This window comes from Aplidium turbinatum, chromosome 4 (genome assembly GCF_918807975.1).
Source record: "Aplidium turbinatum chromosome 4, kaAplTurb1.1, whole genome shotgun sequence".
Taxonomy (NCBI): domain Eukaryota; kingdom Metazoa; phylum Chordata; class Ascidiacea; order Aplousobranchia; family Polyclinidae; genus Aplidium; species Aplidium turbinatum.
The window spans coordinates 42909096-42929210 of record NC_137475.1 but is presented as its reverse complement, the minus strand read 5'-3'; the positions used below and the strand labels follow the sequence as shown (position 1 = coordinate 42929210).

The 20115-nt window shown below is 38.2% G+C and overlaps 2 protein-coding genes and 2 non-coding genes across 4 annotated transcripts in view; 3 read left to right on the top strand and 1 right to left on the bottom strand.

The window, feature by feature from the left end:
- The first annotated feature begins 4785 nt into the window (after window positions 1-4785).
- On the top strand, window positions 4786-16473 carry LOC145768285 (transmembrane protein 135-like). Its single transcript, XM_082579762.1, has 13 exons — window positions 4786-5013; window positions 5940-6079; window positions 6395-6484; window positions 6575-6608; window positions 7187-7252; window positions 7488-7534; window positions 9831-9983; window positions 11915-11987; window positions 12682-12825; window positions 13475-13618; window positions 14152-14250; window positions 14602-14669; window positions 15571-16473. The coding sequence occupies exons 1-13, from the start codon at window positions 4837-4839 to the stop codon at window positions 15716-15718; spliced, it is 1383 nt and encodes a 460-aa protein (XP_082435888.1). The 5' UTR covers window positions 4786-4836; the 3' UTR covers window positions 15719-16473.
- LOC145769762 (U6 spliceosomal RNA) lies at window positions 8584-8690 on the top strand. The gene has a single exon (XR_014289078.1). It is a non-coding gene; the product is annotated as a U6 spliceosomal RNA (small nuclear RNA).
- On the top strand, window positions 8945-9046 carry LOC145769786 (U6 spliceosomal RNA). The gene has a single exon (XR_014289099.1). It is a non-coding gene; the product is annotated as a U6 spliceosomal RNA (small nuclear RNA).
- The window catches only part of LOC145769200 (midasin-like), a 78909-nt gene continuing 74502 nt past the window's right edge, over window positions 15709-20115 (bottom strand). The window contains exons 95-103 of the mRNA XM_082580790.1: window positions 19760-19870; window positions 19309-19426; window positions 18556-18678; window positions 18140-18285; window positions 17220-17354; window positions 16850-17038; window positions 16483-16579; window positions 16096-16256; window positions 15709-15850 (exon numbers count right to left, since the gene is read on the bottom strand). Coding sequence (XP_082436916.1) covers window positions 15719-15850; window positions 16096-16256; window positions 16483-16579; window positions 16850-17038; window positions 17220-17354; window positions 18140-18285; window positions 18556-18678; window positions 19309-19426; window positions 19760-19870 — 1212 coding nt within the window. The 3' untranslated portion in view covers window positions 15709-15718. The remainder of the gene's footprint in view (window positions 15851-16095; window positions 16257-16482; window positions 16580-16849; window positions 17039-17219; window positions 17355-18139; window positions 18286-18555; window positions 18679-19308; window positions 19427-19759; window positions 19871-20115) is intronic.

The following is a 20115-nucleotide window of genomic DNA, read 5'->3' as shown; positions in this document are numbered from 1 at the left end:
AACACAATCAATACAAAACATATTACAAAACAATTAATTACTCAATAATCAATTCTCATAAGTCCATCGTTGCATGATCTACCAACGATAGCTTTTCTCAAAACAATAGTCACGTTTACTGTGAAAGTTTTCATCGTCCTCAATGTCTTCAGTGCATCGGCGAGCAAGATGACCCATTTTCCTACATCGGAAACACCTCCTCTCCGGACAGTCCTTGGCGAGATGACCTTCTTTATGACAGTTGTAGCAAGCCTTTTCATCAAAAGGGCAGCTCCTGGCTATGTGTCCAATCTCCCCACATCGGTAGCAGTGGTTGTCACGGCAACGTCTGTTTTCCGAATGTCCGCCGTCAGCAACGCACTCCCTGGCGAAGTGTCCGCGTCTACCGCATCTATAGCAAACTCCAAATGGTCGTCGCCTGCCTCTTCTCCTCGGTTCTTTGCGCTCATTGTATCCATGACCGTGAGATTTTCGTTGATTATCTGCAGAACAATCTCGAGCAAAGTGACCATTCTTGCCACAAGAATAACAAGTAACTTCAGAATTTCTCTCAATAACATTTCCGATTATAAGATCAACTAAAGAGTTTTGTAAACATAACGCTTTCACAGTCCCACTACAATACGGAGTTTCGATATATATCTCCGCTAACGATCCTTGGATTGAAGTGTTATTTATCGACATCACAATTCCAGTTTTTCCTGTTAATTGACTGTCTTTAACCAAATCTCTCCTCACTATTATACCAGTAGAACCAGAATCACGTAAAACTTTTACCTTTTTGTTTCCAACTTTTCCATCTACTACTGGCAGGTAATCTTCAGGTATTATTTTTCCGCAAACATCTTCATCCGGTTTCTCCTCGTCAAGCGTGGGTTCAGGAATCATTAACGCACAACCGCATCGATAAACGTCCGTGTCTTTATCTTTTCCAGACTGATTAGGTAAGGAAAACGACTTATCCTTGCATTCCTTCGCTTCGTGTCCTTGCCTATTGCAACGATTGCACCACTTCCTCGATTCCTGATGATTTCTAGTAGTCTTTCTCCGGCAGTTAACAGACTTATGACCTAGGCCATTAAAATTAAAACAACGTACTTCTCTTGGAACAGCACCTCCTTTAGAATTATTTGTTTGCTCCTCGTCATTATCGCATGACAGCGTTTCTTCAGTCGACAACTTCTCATCATGAGCAACTAAATACTGTTCTGCCACACTGGCTATTTCTTCTAGAGTCTTTGGACTTCTCTCCATTAGATAAATAGACAGATCTTTTGAACATAAATCTGTGAATTGTTCCTTAACTATAAGGTTTGCCAATCCGTCCAATGATTGGTCGGCCCCCGAAAGTTCAAACCATTTTAACAAAAGGTTTCTTAAACGTTCAATAAATTGACCTGGGCTTTCGTGTTGTTCAGGCTTTGCCTCACGGAATCTTTGACGGTATCCATGCTCAGTAAAATTGTATCGCTTTAACAGAGCTAACTTTAATCTGTCGTAGTTCATGGCTTCTTCTTGCGAAAGTCTTGAATATACATCAAGAGCTTGTCCCGATAATAACATGCTTAGCTGGGTAGCCCACGTCGACTTCTCTAATTTGGCTATTGTAGCATATCTTTCAAATCTTAACAAATAACTATCCAACTCATCTCTTTCTTCAACAAATGATGGCAAATCTGGACGTCTAACTTGCGCCACAATAACATCTCGAGCATTATCATTAGTAGAATTAGATCGCTCACCAATGTCCAGCTTTTGTCTTTCTAATTCAAGTTTTAACTTTTCCAATTCATATTGCGCTCTTCTTTCTTCAGCTTCTGCTTCGCACTGCGCTTGTTTCTCTTCAGCTTCTCGTTGAGCTTGTTTTTCTTCAGCTTCAGCTTTGCGCTGCGCTTGTTTCTCTTCAGCTTCTCGTTGAGCTTGTTTTTCTTCAGCTTCGCGCTGCGCCCGCTTCTCCTCTGCTTTGCGTTGCGCCCGCTTCTCCTCTGCTTCAGCTTCAAGTTGTGCTCGCTTTTCCTCAGCTTCAAGTTCTGCTTTCCTTATTTCACGAGCAGCTCTTCTATCTTCTCTTTCGTCAGCTTCTTGCTGAGCTTTTTGGGCCATTATCTTGTGATACTCTTCCATCACAAACTGAGACTTTTCATTGTCACTCAGCCCCATTCGTTCAGCCATGCTCCGTAAGTCTTCAATCATCTCATGTTTGACGGCATCCGCCATTTTGACAGCTTGTTGTTAATTTATTATTCTTTCAATAAATCTTTCGGTATTCTTCGGTTTTTCGGTTTTCCCGGACGAGCCCCCAAAATGTCACGATTTCTTTCTATCTCTTACCAGGAAAAAGACTTGGAAAGATTCAATGACGTAGTTTAATGGGTTATAACCGAAAAGCAGTCAATTAAATGTTGAATAATTCTACTAGCGAAATGATAATCTGACTTCTTGAAGAACTTTAACGAACGGCTTCTCAAATAACTCTAATTTCTGCATCAACTACCAATCCACAACTCATAGCACAACTCTCATAACCAACTCAATAATAATCATCATAATAATAATAATACTCATTACACAAACTACACCACTATTTATATAGTTGGTTGTTCAGTCCAGTAACTTCGAGAAGGTAACGTAGTGTTGCATCACACGAACTCATCGTCGGTCACGTAGCATCGAGCGGCATAAACAAGCAAGTTTAAAGAAATCTAAAGAATGTCACGTAGGGGTAGAGGACTGTTACATAATACAGATTTCGTAATCAGAGGTCCATTCGTAAACAACCTTGTGACATCATGACAAACAATATTGGCAATTGTGAAAACAACAGAACGTTCCAGATACAGAATGATCTAGAATTACGTTGCAGAACAACGACTTCACAATTAGAGGTTACTACCGGTCATTGACCGATAATAACATACCGCCCAAGAATTCCATAATGAAAACAGCACATTCTGTCAAGACGCAAAGCAGCCCGACGCGAGGCCTTGCACATTGATTGTGACATTCATAAATAGAGCTGTCATACTTCAGCACTGATGACCGGGGATCAAACAGCATTTTTCCAATTGTTGCAGCAGAGTTCTGATCCTCAAAATCGCTGACAAAAGTTGAAGTCCCATACGATTTTGCAGTTTGGTTTTGATTGCAGAAACTCTCGAAAAGGCTCGCTCAACCAATGCATTTCTGATTGGTATACATTGTTAGTGCCAATTGAGCAACTTCTCTAAATTTATACTCCCCTGCACTGCAGCATTTCTAAACTCGTACACCTTGGTACAAAAAGTAGCCTACAACAATCTATCATTGTTTTTTTATCATATATACAAGGAAGACCAGTTTACATTCAGTAAATTTCTCCACTGACATTCAATTTTTCTAACTTTAATTTATAGCTTAGACACCAATAAAAGCTTCAAAAATTAAACCAAGAAAAATTAAACACTAAACCAAGATCATAACTATAATTTCCGATATTCGATACAAGTGCAATTTCGCTTTCGCCACTCGCCAGCCAGTCCTTCCGTTTTCCCGGATGAAAGTGAATACAGCATTAATGTAACAACAGTCAAAGCTGCTCATGGTCAGCGGTAAAATCAATCCTCATGCCGAATCATAAAAATAACAGCATTTTTTCCGTAATAAACCGAAACTTTACCAACATTTTCAAAGGCTTGTCGGATTCTACCAATTATTCAATTCTGCCAACTCAAAATTCACTGCCAAACAACTTAAAATTCTGCTAAATTTAAGCGCCGTATTGCGCCAAATAAGAGACTGAAAGTAGCCCAAAAAAGCGCAAGTCGCAAACCAACATTTTTTGGCGCCAAGCCCAACTAAAAGTAGCCCAATTGCAGATAAATCGCCCAATCTGACAACACTGTGACTGGATAGTCTATATCATCTTTCCGTGTCTTTAGCTGTTTGTTGTGTTGCATATGGTTCATGATACTGTATGTTGTCATAATCAACATAAATTTAATATTATTCTGTTGTCTGTTTGTTGTCCTGATGTCTTGTTATATGACCTGCCCAGTGCCCATGACCATTTTAATTTTTTGATAGTTATTTCAATATATAATCACAATATCCTATAATTTTGTTTGATTTCGAATCCATTTAGCATTTATTTGTCTTGCCATGTTAGACCCAATATAATCCGTTCTTGTGCTCGTTGATCAAGGATTAATGCAAAGAACACATGGACAAACTATAATATGCAGTGTATTAATATTGCATGCATGTTGCATGGACTCTCTTCCATTTGATTTCATACATATCAACACAATTTTTTTGAGAAGTATCATCCTGGTTGAGCTGCAAATAGTGATTGAACATTTTACAGTTTACACCCTTCCAGGAATGTCTAATTTCTGCAAAAGTATTTTTTCAATGTTGTAATATGTCAAATTGACTATAAAAAATTTGGCTAATAAGGACATTTGATTGATTACTCAATGGTAAAAAGTAATTGGCATTCTTGATTGTTTTAATCTGTATGCATTTTATAGATGATCCTGTCACTCCTTTTATGATATATATATTTTTTATGATTTTTTTACTGGACTTTCATTGTTTTTCCAATGTTCCAAGTCCGACCAACCCTCACAATATGCAGCTCCCAGAATGAAATTTCCTTACAGCCAGATCAGTTTTCCCTCGCATTTGTTATGTTTTTTTACTTTTTGGTTTGTTGTTTTACAATATTGGTACATTATTTTAAAGTTAATTACAAGAGTGACAAATGATAGAAAATGTGTTTTGAATGTGTTCTTGTTTATCAGAAGCAGTAGGTTTGAAGCAATGAGTAAAATATGATTATAAATAAATGACTCTGAAATGCCAGTACAAAGTAAGCCACTCCCACCTGAAAAGTTGTTGAGTTATTTTGATTCCATTCCATATACCTGTCATGAACTTGGACATACGTGGGATCCTAACTGTGCCCGATCGTTGCTGTATGCTTTCAAGGATTCTTTGATCAATGCATTGAAAATCTATATTCCCTTTTACATGGTGAGTGGTTCAATTGTATGGTCACCTGAAAAGTTAAAGCTTGAAATGTCACTTGTAATAAAAAAATTGGTGAATTTTTGAATTGTGTAGATTTTAAACTTCCCACCACGTTGCAGTATGGGAACACCCGTGTTTCATATTTTGGCTAGGTACTTAAAAGCTTTGGTAGAGAGTTTGCATTTTTGAACTATAGACGAGCAAAACAAAGTAACCTTAGCGGGTTTAACATATTGTATTACACACTAAACAAAATATATAACATATTAACATAATGACTTAAACGTTTTCGACAAGTACATGTGTCCTCATCAGGAATTAAATCTGCAATATATACATACATAAAATGAAAAATTGTAAGATAAATTTGACTTTGCACTATAACTGTAATGACATAACTGTAACAACACCCACCGTATATTTTAGTTGTAATCATTCTTGTATCATTTGTTCAGTTTGTGCTTTTCTGTCCATAGTGTCATTACAGTTATAGTGCAAAGTCAAATTTATCTTACAATTTTTCATTTTATGTATATTGCAGATTTAATTACTGATGAGGACACATGTACGGGTCGAAAACGTTTGAGTCATTTCATTATATTATTTATTTTGTTTTGTATGTAATACATTATGTTAATTCCGCTAAGGTTACTTTGTTTTGCTTGGGTATGGTACTTAAAAGCATTGAGACGAAAATTTTCAACTAACAAGTTTTAAAGGTGTATTTTTATTCAATTGGTATTGATTTCATGAATAAGTTTTTTTAGATTACAATTTGCTTGTTTTTGTACTTTAATTGAGGCTTTAAGTTAAATTTTCACTATGGGTAAATAACTTGATTTGACAAAGAATTAGATGTTAATTTCTTTGTGCTAGTAAATTTTCAAAAAATTCTGTTGCAATGTTTCAGTGTTTAAATGTATTTTTAGGTTACATCTTTACCAAAACTACGACGAAGAAAAAATCAAAACCCTAAAGAATTAAAAAGACTTCTTATTAGAATTTTACAATCAAGTATATTTCTGAGTATTCATGGCACTTCATCCCTTGGAGGGTTTTGCATTATAAGGTTTGTTATCTTTCTTGTTATATTGTAAATTTAAGCGGCATATTTTTGGTTAATAATTATTTAGGTGCAGACGCATAGGACATGGAGACATGCGGGGTAGGTGCCCTATTGTGGCATCTCGCGGTGAAGTGCTGCCTCACTTTTGTACCAGACGATTTTGGCACTGTTAGACATGGCTTTGTTTGTTCAGTTGACTGTGCATACTTTTTTTACAACTAGTAAGACAAAATCCTTTCTACATTTGTGACAATAATGTTGTTGGTCTTGGTTGTTTTATGTATGTTATATCACCAAGCTTTCATTATTGTACTGCAGGCACTTACTGGGAAGGTTCTATGGTTGGCATGCACTTGTTATTGGCCTTGTTTTGGGATATTTTGGACTTGATATGGAGACAAAATCAAGGTTTGTTATAGCAGTACCAGTAGTTACTAGTTAGTTGTGTGAAGGATTGATGTGGACAATGATTTTTAGTTTGCTCATTTTTTTTTGTAGAAAAGGATTAATCACCGTAGCAACATCAATATGGGTAAGTTTTTTTGCGCTATGTGCTGAATGGGAGTGATTATATTTAAATAAACTGATTGCGCTAGCCTCAGCGTCAACAAAAAGTTGACGCCGTCAAATTGACGGCATCAACGTACAACACTGGTCTTTGGTAAGACACTTAAAGGCATGCCTGAAGGTTGTCACGAAGATTGGCTTCCTTGCCTTCCCGTCCACTTATTTTAAATCTTCAATCACCGGGCGTGAGCCTGGATACGACAAACAAAAAAAATGGTACATGATTAATTGATTATTAATAACTCAATAATTTGAGAAGTAAACTTACTGCTGTCCAAAACAAAGTTTGTTATTAGCTTCGACACCTCTTGGTAGGTTAACCCATAGCCTACTCACCAGAAGAACATGAAGGATTTAATGATGTGGATGTCTTGTGAACAGTGTCATTCTATATTAAAAGTACTCTGTTACAAAGAAAAATACAAGTGTCATTTTGTTTTGATCGTGAATATTGTTTTTCGTTGTGATAGTCAGAAATAAAACAAACTGAACTGAACAATATCACATGTATCTAAATTAACAAATTAAACATTTGTTCTGCAGGCTTCTGAAGCTTTGGTTAACATGGCAATATCAAGGCAGTTGGCAAGGCCAGTACCAAATACGGAGGTGAAAACTTTTTCCCTGCTTTGAAAGCGAATTTAATCGTAGCACTGTAGTTCGTGAGAATATATTTCAAAATCACTTAAAATTTTTTTATTGTTATTTACAAATTTAATGCTTTCATTTTTTTTTCATTATTTTTATGGACAAATGCAATTGATAAGAAAGTAATTCGAGCATTGTTATTGGCGTTTTGTGACATGTTGGGATATGAGTTTTTGTTCAATCAAACTATATTTAGGTGATGATATTTTGCCTGGCTAGCGCTGGTCTTATGGCGTTGTACAGGTGAGAGATTGGTTCCAAGTTACTTAATAACTTTTAAACTTGTTTATTTCTATAAAGCCAAAATGAACTTTCCATGAATCTTTTCAGGTGGTTTCCTAATTGGAGTCGATGTATAAGTTGTAAGGGTTTACCAACGTTTGATTACCCAACAGATCCCCCCCCCCCCCCCCCGGGTTTTCACAGCCATACATAGCCAGTCATGTCGTTTGGACATATTACTTTGTTTTTTCTTTATACTCTTTCAATTGTCTTTTATTATCGGCGTATGAGCAGATCTTTCCAGGCTAGATTGGAGGGCAGGAAATCATCAGCCACACAACAAATTATTTTTGCTTTTTTAATACACAGATTGAGATGATCATAATGCTTACTCTAAATCAGGGGTCACCAACCTTTTTTGCATGCGGGCCACTTTGGCACTAAGGAGAGCTGTGGCGGGCCGCACTAATAAAATTTTAGGTAGGTTGACTCTTATGTTAGAAAAGAACGCATTTCGTACCCAGTATCCAGCGTTACATGTTGTTCATATTTATGTTAGAATACCGCAGCAACAAAATTAATCGAACAAGGCTACTGCCAGGCCAAGCTCCTTTTACAACACTTTTGACTTTTTTAACAATGCCTAATAAACGAGGCCACTTGTTTTGCGCACTTATAGCGAGGCGAGCGGTTTCATCAGAATATTCATCGCCAAGCAAGAGTGGTGTTGTCACTTCGCTTCACAAAAGATATCTTGCAATTAACAATTTCAGTAAACAAGGAAATGTTTGACACATCGCAATACAGGCAACAATAGTGACCTGCAAACATATCAGCGAAAAATAGGCTCCAATAACAGAGAAAAAGAAACCAGGCACCATGAAACAAACGCTTGTGGAAATCACCGAAAAATCGTAATTCATGAACAGTCTTCCCTCTAAAAAAGCAATGAGTTGGTTTTTCATCCTTTTTGTGAGAGTTTATAAAACCGTCTTTCTTTTATTATAGACAACTGTCATTTGCGGTGCTGATCAGCGTGGCAAGAATTTGTTGATTAACAACATTTTGCTGTACTTGCTTCGGCAGTACATATACTAAAATTGGAACGATACAGAGAAGATTAGCATGGTCCCTGCGCAAGGATGACACGCAAAATCGTGAAGCGTTCCATATTTCTTTAAAAAAAAAACATTTTGCAGTACTAAGCTAAATATTTTCATAATACAATCAGAAAAAGTCTTTAAATTTATATATAATATTTTGCCAATTTGTCATAAATTAACTTATTTAAACAGCTTGAATCAATGGGCCACAAACACAACAGTTAAAACGAACGATTTTATACGAATGGCAAATGACAGAGAAGTTTGGAAGACCATGATCGCCAACGTTTGTATCAGATCAGGCACATAATCATCATCATCATCATAAATTGAGTTGGCGGTGGGCTCTTCAATTGGAACGATACAGAGAAGATTAGCATGGTCCCTGCGCAAGGATGACACGCAAAATCGTGAAGCGTTCCATATTTCTTTAAAAAAAAAACATTTTGCAGTACTAAGCTAAATATTTTCATAATACAATCAGAAAAAGTCTTTAAATTTATATATAATATTTTGCCAATTTATCATAATACAATCAGAAAAAGTCTTTAAATTTATATATAATATTTTGCCAATTTATCATAAATTAACTTATTTAAACAGCTTGAAGCAATGGGCCACAAACACAACAGTTAAAACGAACGATTTTATACGAATGGCAAATGACAGAGAAGTTTGGAAGACCATGATCGCCAACGTCTGTATCAGATCAGGCACATAATCATCATCATAAATTGAATTGGCACACCGACCTATTTTGCCAACAAAAACTTGCATAAAGAAAACACTTTTCGTGAAACACAATAACGGTGAAACGCACACTAGTGTTTACATGACATTTGCAAACTTAAAATAAGCAACCCTATGCTCACAGACAATTTCGAAAACAGACGTTTTAATCAACCACTGGGACAGTATGGCTGGACATCGCATTGGAATAACTTTAAGCAACCCCCACCTAAAACTATAATCTGATTGGTCGGTCGGTGGAATCATATGCAAAGCGAAAATATGCTTCCCGGAAAGTATTTTTTGCCTTCGTGCTCTTTAGCTCCTCAAGAAAAGTGTTTTTGGTTATACTTGTACGCTGATACCTTCCGCGGGCCGCAGCGATACAGCGTGGCGGGCCGCATGCGGCCCGCGGGCCGCCAGTTGGTGACCTCTGCTCTAAATGATTCCTGTTTGTTTGCTGAAATGCTTTCCTCTCCTTGCAGAACTCCTGGCAGTTTATCTGAAGGTTCTCGGTGGGCTCTTCAACTGTTTCTGGGAAGTTGTGAAGCTGACAAGAAGGAAGTTGATGTGATCACTTCCACATGGTCGTCTTGTTGTCCGAAGTTCCCTCAGTCGTTTTCATCATCACTCCACAGGTGAAACATGTGCAGTGATCCGTGGCGAAGCTACGCCTTGAGTTTTATGGACATATCCAAAGGCGGTAGGGTTATGGGGTGGAAATACAGTATATATAGGCTATTAGTATTTCAATTAAAAAATCTGATTTAGCTTTTGTAGTTTGAATTCTTTTAAAAGTGAAGTTTTTTTGCACCACACAAATTAATCGCGGCTGATTTCTCGCATGTTAGAAACCATGAAACTGCGTGAGACATATTGAATTAAGTAGGGCTGTCATATGTCCTCTTTTAAGAGAATGTCCTCTTTTTTGAAGAAAAATAAATTGTCCTCCGAGGACACCCAAAAATGCTCAAATGTCCTCTTTTTTTGCATTTTTAGTTTTCTTGCTCATATTTTCAACAGGATTTCATTGTTATGTGACTTTTTGGCAATTTCCTACCATTTCTGTACCAATGCAACATTCTGATTAATAGATTTGAAAAAAAAACATTGACTTACTATTTGCTCTGCTGTTCTAAACAATCTTAGACGTTCATTGAAACATACTACACGACTTTGCGATTGTCTTAAGTAGCGAAATAGTGGTCAGCAATGAGTGCGAGTGGAAATGCAAATCCACTTGTGAGGAAATTTCCTCATTTGAGGAGATCTGATCAACAAATTTATGAAAAAGAAAAATTGGGACAAACTAAAAAAAAATTGTAAAAATAAAAAAATGAGTAAATCACAAAGAAATAAAACATTAAAAAACGCAAAAACTTGCAAAAAAGTTTGACATATTTACATTTAAAGGTTCTCATAGTTTCACAATAAATTATTATTTTACCTAGATCTAATTTGTCTTGATTCAGCGCTTGTAAACGTTGCTGATTACCAACTTAATAGTTTGGCTAATTTGTCAAGTAAAGCAAATCGAAAAAATAATCCAAAGTGCACTATGCATAACATATAGCCTATTGCAAAATAAATCGTGGCATGGATACTTGCAACTTATGTGGGTGCAAATGTAGATGACTTTAATCTATGATGCAGCCACAATGGTACAAGGAAAGAAACAGCCTTTTAGTTGAGTCTGTCCTTAGCATCTCATTTACGGCCGTGTACAACTGCAATTACATTTCGTGCAAGTAATTTTATGATTTTGTTAAAGCTGATCTTTTTTTTATAAACAAAAGTTAAGGTATGGCTATGATGGCTATAGCTGCAGATACTGCCTGATTTGTCACATTTTTATGACATTATCACATCACATTTTTATTTTATCGCACAAATCTAACAAATCGGCTTTCGAGAAACAAACAAACTTGTCTGTTTTTTTGTGTCAGTTTTTTTTGCTGTAACTTTTGCTGCATAGGGTTATAATTATCCAAAAAGATGTCAAAATTCTTCATACGTAACATTTTACTTGTATTTTATCCGCTGGCAAAACTTGTCCTCTTTTTAAAATATGCGATGAAAATATGGTAGGCCTAAATTAAGACTTTATTGGTACACTACACAGTCTCATTCAATATGTATGCTTGGTGGTCTTGCTGTATATATTTCAGCAACGTAACTATTATATTGGTCTCTATTTCCAGGTCCATGGTCAATAGTTACTTAATAGCCTCATTCTGGTAATTCGTATCGTTACAAATTTTTGTAGCTCATGAAAAAGGTTGCATCGATTTGCGTTTTATCGATTCATCGCTGTTTACATCGAAAAACGAAATCTAAAGAAATTTATTGTTACTCAAGAGCAGTCAAATCACGTAACGCTATGCGTGGTATCTGGCGGCTCGAGTACGAAATTTTCCTAGACAAAAATTTGCTAATTTTACATAGTTTCAACATCTAACCCCGTTGAAATAATGTAAACATGACAACTTTAATGTTTATTGATATTTGATAAAAGCTGTTGACTTTTTAATGGAGATGAGGCTCATTGACATTTATGTCTCTTGATTAGATTGATGCGGCCACATCCATGCCACCGCCTTTGCCGCCATCAGCAGCAGTCGTGCTTGTCTTACACAATTGAGGTAATTGTTCTTTTCAGTTCACTTTATTTCCTTTGTTGGAATGAAATAAGAACAATGACATTGTTTAAATAGAGTGCAGGAACCAAACTAAAAAAAGGAAAATGTAGCAAAACCACAATGTTTTGAGACGTGCACACTACAGATGCTGAAGACCCGCAGTGTATGCAAAGCAATTTTGACGCGACCACCAAACCTAACAATTGTTTTAACGTCTGCAAACGTTGAATTAATGTACAAATTACAGATTTTGCTGTCTGGGTAGGTATAGCCCACTATTGTATAACCACAGGTATAGCAGCCAGTATATATTGATTTGCTGTTAGGGAACCTGTAGCTTTACGCTGCTTATCGTGAATGTGGTTGACACTGCTTGATATATTTTATATGAAATTGCCTTATTAAAGGTTTGTTGCTTTCTTGGATTAAGAATGTCGATGGAAGACCAATCTTAAGTAGTAACTCTGACCGGACACTCCATTCAGCGACAAAGACCACTCTCAACGGGTTGCAAACCTCTGAAGTTATTTGACGTTTATTGCTCAAAATTATCAATGTCGAAATGATGCATTAATTTTTAAGCTTTCGAAGCAATTATGATACTTTATATTGGAATTTGGATTCTTTATATTTTTGACAAACAATGCAATACAACCAATTGGTACCAATTAGCACAAATGATGATGATATTTTTAAGGGTTTTTGCCGGAATTTCCTGATGGGTTTCGGAATCGACTTCGTGTTCCATCTCCTTTTCAGATTTCGTGGGCGGGTGAAAAGCTCACCGTCTCAACATTATTCACTGTCCTTGTTTCTTGGGAGCTACTCAGCACTGTTTAGGGTGAGTTTGTAAATTGATATGGCAACCCTGTTAACATCATAGAAATTTTAGTCACCAGCGCGTTATTATATTAACTCCCTCTTTTTACTTTTTATTTGCTCTCACACTTTCTTGCTCCTTCTTTTCTCCCACTTTTCTTTCTCCTTACTTGCTCTCACTGTATTTATTTCACATTTGCTTTCATTTTAATTTTATCATTGAAAAGGGCTGGCCTCAAAACTTAAAATTGCAAAATTTCAAACAACAGAAACTAAAGACAAGGAAAAAGAGGAGTGACGCAGGATTTGTTAAAAAAAAACAAAAAAAAATAACGACACGGCGATGGATGGAAAAGCACTAGCCTACTTGAAAATAAAAAGTTTGGTTGAAAAAATGCGACATTTTCGACTTTCCTTTCAGTTCCTTCTAATAAGATTATGGGTTTTCAATATTATTTATGGTGTGATATTGGCGAAGACAAGGAGCTAAATAAGAAACTTTTGTAGTAGATTTGTATCTTTTTTTATTTCCAAAATATGCACTGGCCTCCCTGCTGAGGGTACGGGAGAGCGGTCACCATAGCTCTGGAGATGACAGAGGTCGGCCTTCAGTGGCATTGGAGGTCACAAGTGCATCGGTTGCGTGATGGAGATATATCTTACGTTCTCAGGGTTGTAACTGTTTACTGAGGTGGATGAGGAACAAGGATTCCCCAGCAATCCATGGAGCAGTTGCCGGAGCTGTGGCAGGGATCTCATCTTGGTTTTATAAAAGTTCAACTATATCTCTCTACTTCCTCTTCAAGCTGCTTGAGGTGAGGTCATAAATAAAATTTGAATAAAAATGCAATCATTCTTTCTATTGCCTTTATTAATCAGATTCATACAAACCAGGAGGTGATTTCCCTTTATTGAGAGGTTAGAACCGGTTGCCTTTTCATCTCGTTCTAACGCTGTCAGACATTGGATCCGCAAAGAACTACAACTTTTCCAGCGGGGTTGACATATTCGTATTTAATGCCTTTCAAGATACTGTACATGGGCCAAGTGTTTTCTATGAAATAAGTTATGCGAATTAGATCCAGTAGTTTTGCTCTACACCGGGATCTAACCACAAGGGTCGCATTATGCGTGATGAATGTAGGGCTTTTTGATGCAAGTATTTTAGGTATGTCAGTCCACTAGCTATGTTACCAAATCATCCAGTAGGCGACAACTCCTCTATCGTGCATGTTTCATGTTCATCGCAGCACAAGAGCCGTTACCAGGCAAAACAATGTGATGCTTAATATTTCGTTATTAACTTATATTATACATTTTAACATCGTTATCAAATTGTACTTGTTAGGTCCTTGTCCACAAAGGGGTGAAAAAGAAGATGCTGCCTCACATCAACAAAGGATACAATTATATATACTCAATTTCATTGGCTATCTTGTTGAATGCGGTGAGTTAATTATCAGCTGAAGCTTGTGTCCCTGTTTTGGCAACTTTTCAGGAAAAATAAGCTTGGGTCATATTCTGACTGGATTTTCAACGTTATTTTTTCAATACGTCATTTTGAGGCGACACCTAGCGAATTTTGACAGTATCTCGAGAATGGTAAGAGCTGAAACTTGTACCAAAATGACCGGAAGAGTCCACACACTGTTGGCTGATATTTAACCACGGATATCTAAAGGAGAGGTATCTCTAGATATCCCTGTATTTAACCTATCTTTCCGAATACTGTACTGGTTTTATCTTTAGTAAGGTGTCTGTCACCTGATTTTTAATACCGCCTGTTTCGAATTTTAAGGCGCTCCTGGAACCGCACAACTTGCCGCCAAGATTCTGGAAACTTCTCTGCGAGCTCAGCAGTGGAAGGTAAGAACCCAGCCAGTGAAAACCGTCCGTGTCACGATGTTTTTTTGAAGGATTTTACACGTTGAACAATTAAAAACGTTTGACCCACCACTTGAGGTGGACCACTGGACTTTCTAATCCAGCGTTTCCCCCTTGCAGCGCACCAAGAATATATTAAAAAATTCACAGCACACTTACTGTAAAAACAAATCTGTTTTAATTTTTTTTAACGCGATGGGTGTGCCTGTTTTTGGGAGCAAATAAGATTGAAACGAGGCTCCGTCGTTTCCAAGCACACCCGCATTTCGTAGTTAATTTCTGTCAGAGCCACGAAGATGCAAATGGCAAGATTTTTTGACTTTGCACCGATTAATTATTGAATAGGATTTGTAAACAGATGGCTATTCGTATTACAAATAAGTTTTTGGCCTATTTTCTAAAATTCGAAAAAGTTCCGCTGTACACAGTTTGAGAAACAAATATTGCTTTTGGGATTTATCGTGATGATTTATCACGGATTTATCACGATAAATCCCAAAAGCAATATTTGTTTCTCAAACTGTGTACAGCGGAACTTTTTCGAATTTTAGAAAATAGGCCAAAAACTTATTTGTAATACGAATAGCCATCTGTTTACAAATCCTATTCAATAATTAATCGGTGCAAAGTCAAAAAATTAATCTCTTGTCTTGTGACTTGAGAGCAAACTATACCCTCCTACTGGTTTACCTCATCTTGCTATGGAAATGTGCCTTTTATCAAGTCTGAAGGCAAAAGAAATTTCGGGCAGGCAGTTCAATTTTAAACGGAGACCTCTTTATAAGAACCCAGTCAATAAATGCGGCACATGTAGTTACCTTTCATTGAAGTAACCATTTATTGCGAAAGCATTGTTACATTATAATTGCATAACAATTCCTAGGTTTCGTCTTCTCTTTCGCAAGCTTCTCGACGTGTACGGCACTGGCGCATCTACAATCGACCCAGGCTTCGTTCCCACAATGCACCGCGGTTTCGTACGAACACCAGGATTGGCTGAAATACTTTCAGACCACCGGAAGCTCCTCTGACTAATCCCCGCTGGTAACCATCTCAAACCACTGCCTCAACGCCTCGCTGAGTGTCTCGGGGAGAGCGTTGATGTTTCGAATGATGACGTAGAAGGGGAATGGGAAGTCGGACATGTACGATCTTATTTCAATCTGTGGATGAAAAAGGTCATCAGTGCGATGCCGTCATACAAAACAATTTCACAAGTGTAGATACAAACGATATGCAAGACTAGGAAACCGCAGCACCAAGCTAAAACAGGTCGTTTGTATCATGTTGTTGAAAGCAAAACTTGGCCAATAAAAGAGCATGGAAATATTTTTTCTATAATAGGCTATCTTACTGCACTCGTTTTTGTATTTATCTGTTGCACACAAGAATTATTCGTTGAATTTACTTTTCCCGATTCTTTGAAGACAGGAACCTTGATGTCCAATATGGAATCCTTCACTGTGGGGTTATCGAGGATAACGAAGGCGAGGAATATTCGGGCGTTCTTCGCTGCACGCACGGCGGCTTCAACTCTTTCCTTCCCTTCGATGTAGAGACCTCGACCGTCTGCAAGTTCAATGTTGATGCTGTTTATTTGCATTGTTAATTCTATTTAAATTCATTATTTATTCATCCTCTCATCTGATATCCGCACGAATAATAAAATTATTCAAAACATTTAATCTGTTTACTTCATCTGGATTTGTGTCTCATTCATATGAACAATTCGTGCCACCAATTGCTAATTACCTTCAATAATTTTTTAATAAAATCTATTTCTTCATCCCCTCACCTGATATTATCAGCAGCAGTTGCGACAGTCGTGGGTCGGCAGATGACGTGTAGTTTGATTGGGCAGTTTTAAGGAACTTGACACAGGTGTCCAACAGCTGCATGAAGACACAAAGCATCAGCGTATGTGGCACTTACTCTGGATGATGAGTTACCAAGCACATTATTAAACTGAAAATAGATCTGACTATGCTTTTGCTAAGTCAGAGTAAGATTCAGCATCATTTTTAAAAATCCTTGTTTTGACCGGATAGGGTATCGAACCGACTCCGGGGCGGGCGCTCTAACCACTTAGCCGAATGTATGACAAAGCAAAGAGGCGATCCAGAATCGTTTGGTTAAGGTTTAAGTCCAATTCAACGGCTCACCCGAGCCACTTTGGTTTGCTCCTGTTCGAATGAACATTGTTGCAGAACAGAAGCGCCGGACTGGTCAGTGAATGGCTGCGCGAAGTCGTGCAGGAGATGAGTGTCTTCACCGAAGTTGCACACGGCGAGTTGGCCGGCTTCTAACGTCGTCAGAGCAGTGGATATCACAGCGAGAGATTCAAAAGCAAGCTGAAGAAAAACATACAAATGTTAGGACTGTTGCCTTCAGAAGCCACGTGAAGAATTTGAAAATAGTTTTACTAACCGCAAAAATGCAACGGATAGCAAATTCGTGGCACGAGCTAGCTAGACGTTGATATGCTTCTAATTCACAGGAAAGGATCGGAAAATATAAACTAATGATATTTACCTGCTTGGTATGGTTGTCCGCCATACTAGAAGAGTCGTCAATTGCTACCATGATCTGGTACTCCCGCTTGCTAGGCTTCGACCTCCGCAGCCAGATCTTGTCCTTTCTGAAACCGCTTGCGATGTACGGGATTACCTGAAATCAACGCGGTCAATAAGCCAGGCAGACAACCTAAGCGGTTGTTCAAATACCATACGAGGCCATTTTCTGGCTCCCTCCCCATCTAACGCAACGCGATTTTGACATCGCACCCAGATGTGTGAACAGCTCCTAAGCTGTTGTTAATAATGTTTTTCATACTGCGACATAATGAGACTATGGCACGGAACAGCAAACGAGCGCTTTCGTGGCGTCGTTCTTCACTATCACAAAGGATGGCTTGCTTAAGAATGGTGGCAACCAACTAATTTAGTTGAGTCCAGGCTTACGCCAGGTGGTTTAAGGTTAACTGGACCGGAGCAGTGTTCCCTCTAAGGTGCGCAATTGCGCAGTAACACTGGATCATTTGCGCAGTGAAAGTTTCTTCTTGCGCACTTGCAACGCTATAAACTTAAAATAAATAAAAAATTCACTCGCCACTCTGCAAACGCAACCTTAAATCATAATGCGCAAAAAAACATATTTTGAGAAGGACCGATCTTCCTGGCGTCAGCATTACCCGACTACTCACTATAGAACAGCGAGCATTGTGTTTCGCTAACCATACCAGTGTAGCCTCCACACTAGCCATCAAGACTTTTTCCCAAAAACGTGTGTTTCTCGGCAGTCGAGGGTAGCATTGCCGAGACCTGACGCCAGGCAGATCGCTCCTTCTCAACTGTGCAGTGTGCATATCCTTGGCGACAGTTGAAGTCACTGGTACCTTTATCATGTTAAACCGCTGTCAAGAACCCTCTGTCAACACTAGTGGTCACTGGTACCTTTCTCATGTTAAGCCGCTTCCCACTCCTGAAGTCCCCTTTCAACTTCGCGGCTTGTGTCGGTTCCAGGATCAATCGGAGCTGTTCGCTAAGCTGCTGTGAGAGAGGCTGTGTGACACTTTGGTACTGGTGCCACATGGCTTCTGCTGCGGCAGGCTGTAAGAGAATCGTCATAAAAATGACATCTGATTTTTGCTGCCACGTTCCAGAGAGCTTGGAAAGTTTGATTAAAAGCATGCGTGACAAAAGATTATTATCAAACAAGTAATCTTTTGTTTTAGATTGCAAGTGCTATTGCACATTCTAAGGACATTCCGTTCAATCAAGTTAGTGATGAAATAGATTCGTTGATTAGTCTCGAATACGGTATGAAGATTTTATTTGGTAAATTCTTCTGAACCAGAACACACCAACGCATTCCGACTGACTTACATCAGCTTGAGAAGCAGACCGCAAATGTTCCTCCATTTCGAGACGTATCTTTGACACTTCTTCAGGAGTTAACGCCATGAATTCCATCCCAGGCTCCCATTCAGCAACTAAGTAAATAGATATAACAGGAATAAGCTTCACCACTTCTAAAAGATTTTGTTATGACTTGACAGGGAATCAAACTTATGTCTCTTGAGGCAGGTGCGGACGCTCTAACTGTTCTGAACCAGCTCGGTGGCGTAGTAGTTAGTGTGCCAGCCTCCAGTTTGGTAGACGTGTGTTTGATATGCCCAAGACCTTATAAAAATGCTACTACACCTAGATCTTGTTTAGCACTCAGCATTGTGGATTGATTTAGGCAAGGCAGTGTTAATGTATCGGTTGTGCTTGTGGCGGCACGCTGATAATAATCCAACTCGCAAGGCGGCAGCAGCATGGACTACAAGAACCAAACAGCGCTATATGAAAGCGTTTGCTTCTTTCCTCTTATTCACGCAAATATAAACTGAAACTTGCATTATAAAGAAATTCACCATTTTTGTCTTAGCATCAGACCGAGGATTATTCTTGGTTATATGGTAGTTATTATTATAAGAATAATTATTATTTTTTATAAGTATCATGCAGAATATTTTGCAGTTATATCAATTTTCATTTCACTGAAATTGTATCGCTGTTCAACGCATAAAATATGTGGTAGTCAATGCATACAGCAGTAACTCAATTCTGCATCTCACCGTTGGAATGAACGGAAGACATTGGCAAATCTTTCTCTTCGACTTCCTCATTGATGGCGCGAGCAGAGTCCTTCGCCGGTTCTTCCTCGTCGACGTCACCAGCAATCATGGTGTCCGTCTAAGAAAATACTTTCACTTCACACGTCGTCTCAGCGTCAACTCTTACCGAATTTATTTCGTCAATACAGACTACACGCCGGTGATGTAGGCTATATTTTTATTGTTAAATAAATTCAATCGTCAGAGTTTCTTAAAAATATACTGAACAAGAGCAATAGTGCACTAAAGAAGGCGCGAAACCTAATTTACGCTCCAAATTGCAAGTAAATTTGTAGCCCCTACTGCTTTATTCATTGACTGCAAGAGCCAAGCAAAAAAATCCGTTGCCTTGTAGCTCAACAAGTAAAGAAAGCACTACAAAACACATTGTACTAACATTAAACCAACGCACCATATTTCCATTGACGTCACAGGCCGGCTCCTCGTTAGCTGCGTCGACCTCCATTGATGACGCCACATGATCGTCGGCTTTTCCATTCAGCTCGTCATTCACCGGGATTTCCTGGTGTGATGACGACACAATAAAAATAATACGCCATAGCAAAGTGACGCCACAATTGAGTTTCAAAGCGACATTTTGTACTGATTTCAACGAAGACGATATAAACAACGCAAAATTCTGAAGGTGAGCATGAGCGTGTTATAGAATATAGAGGACACAAATTCCTTTTTACTTTGGTAATTGGAAGTCATGCTGCTATAATCAAGTTGTAAAAGTGACTTTGGTTCCGTATCTATAATCCTGCT

What these genes read in the sequence shown, in the direction of transcription:
- LOC145768285 (XM_082579762.1), top strand. Translation starts at nt 4,837, where the DNA reads ATGCCAGTACAAAGTAAGCCACTCCCACCTGAAAAGTTGTTGAGTTAT. An exon ending in CCGTAGCAACATCAATATGG is followed by an intron (nt 6,609 to 7,186) that starts GTAAGTTTTTTT and finishes TTTGTTCTGCAG; the next exon opens with GCTTCTGAAGCTTTGGTTAA. An exon ending in TTTTCATCATCACTCCACAG is followed by an intron (nt 9,984 to 11,914) that starts GTGAAACATGTG and finishes TCTCTTGATTAG; the next exon opens with ATTGATGCGGCCACATCCAT.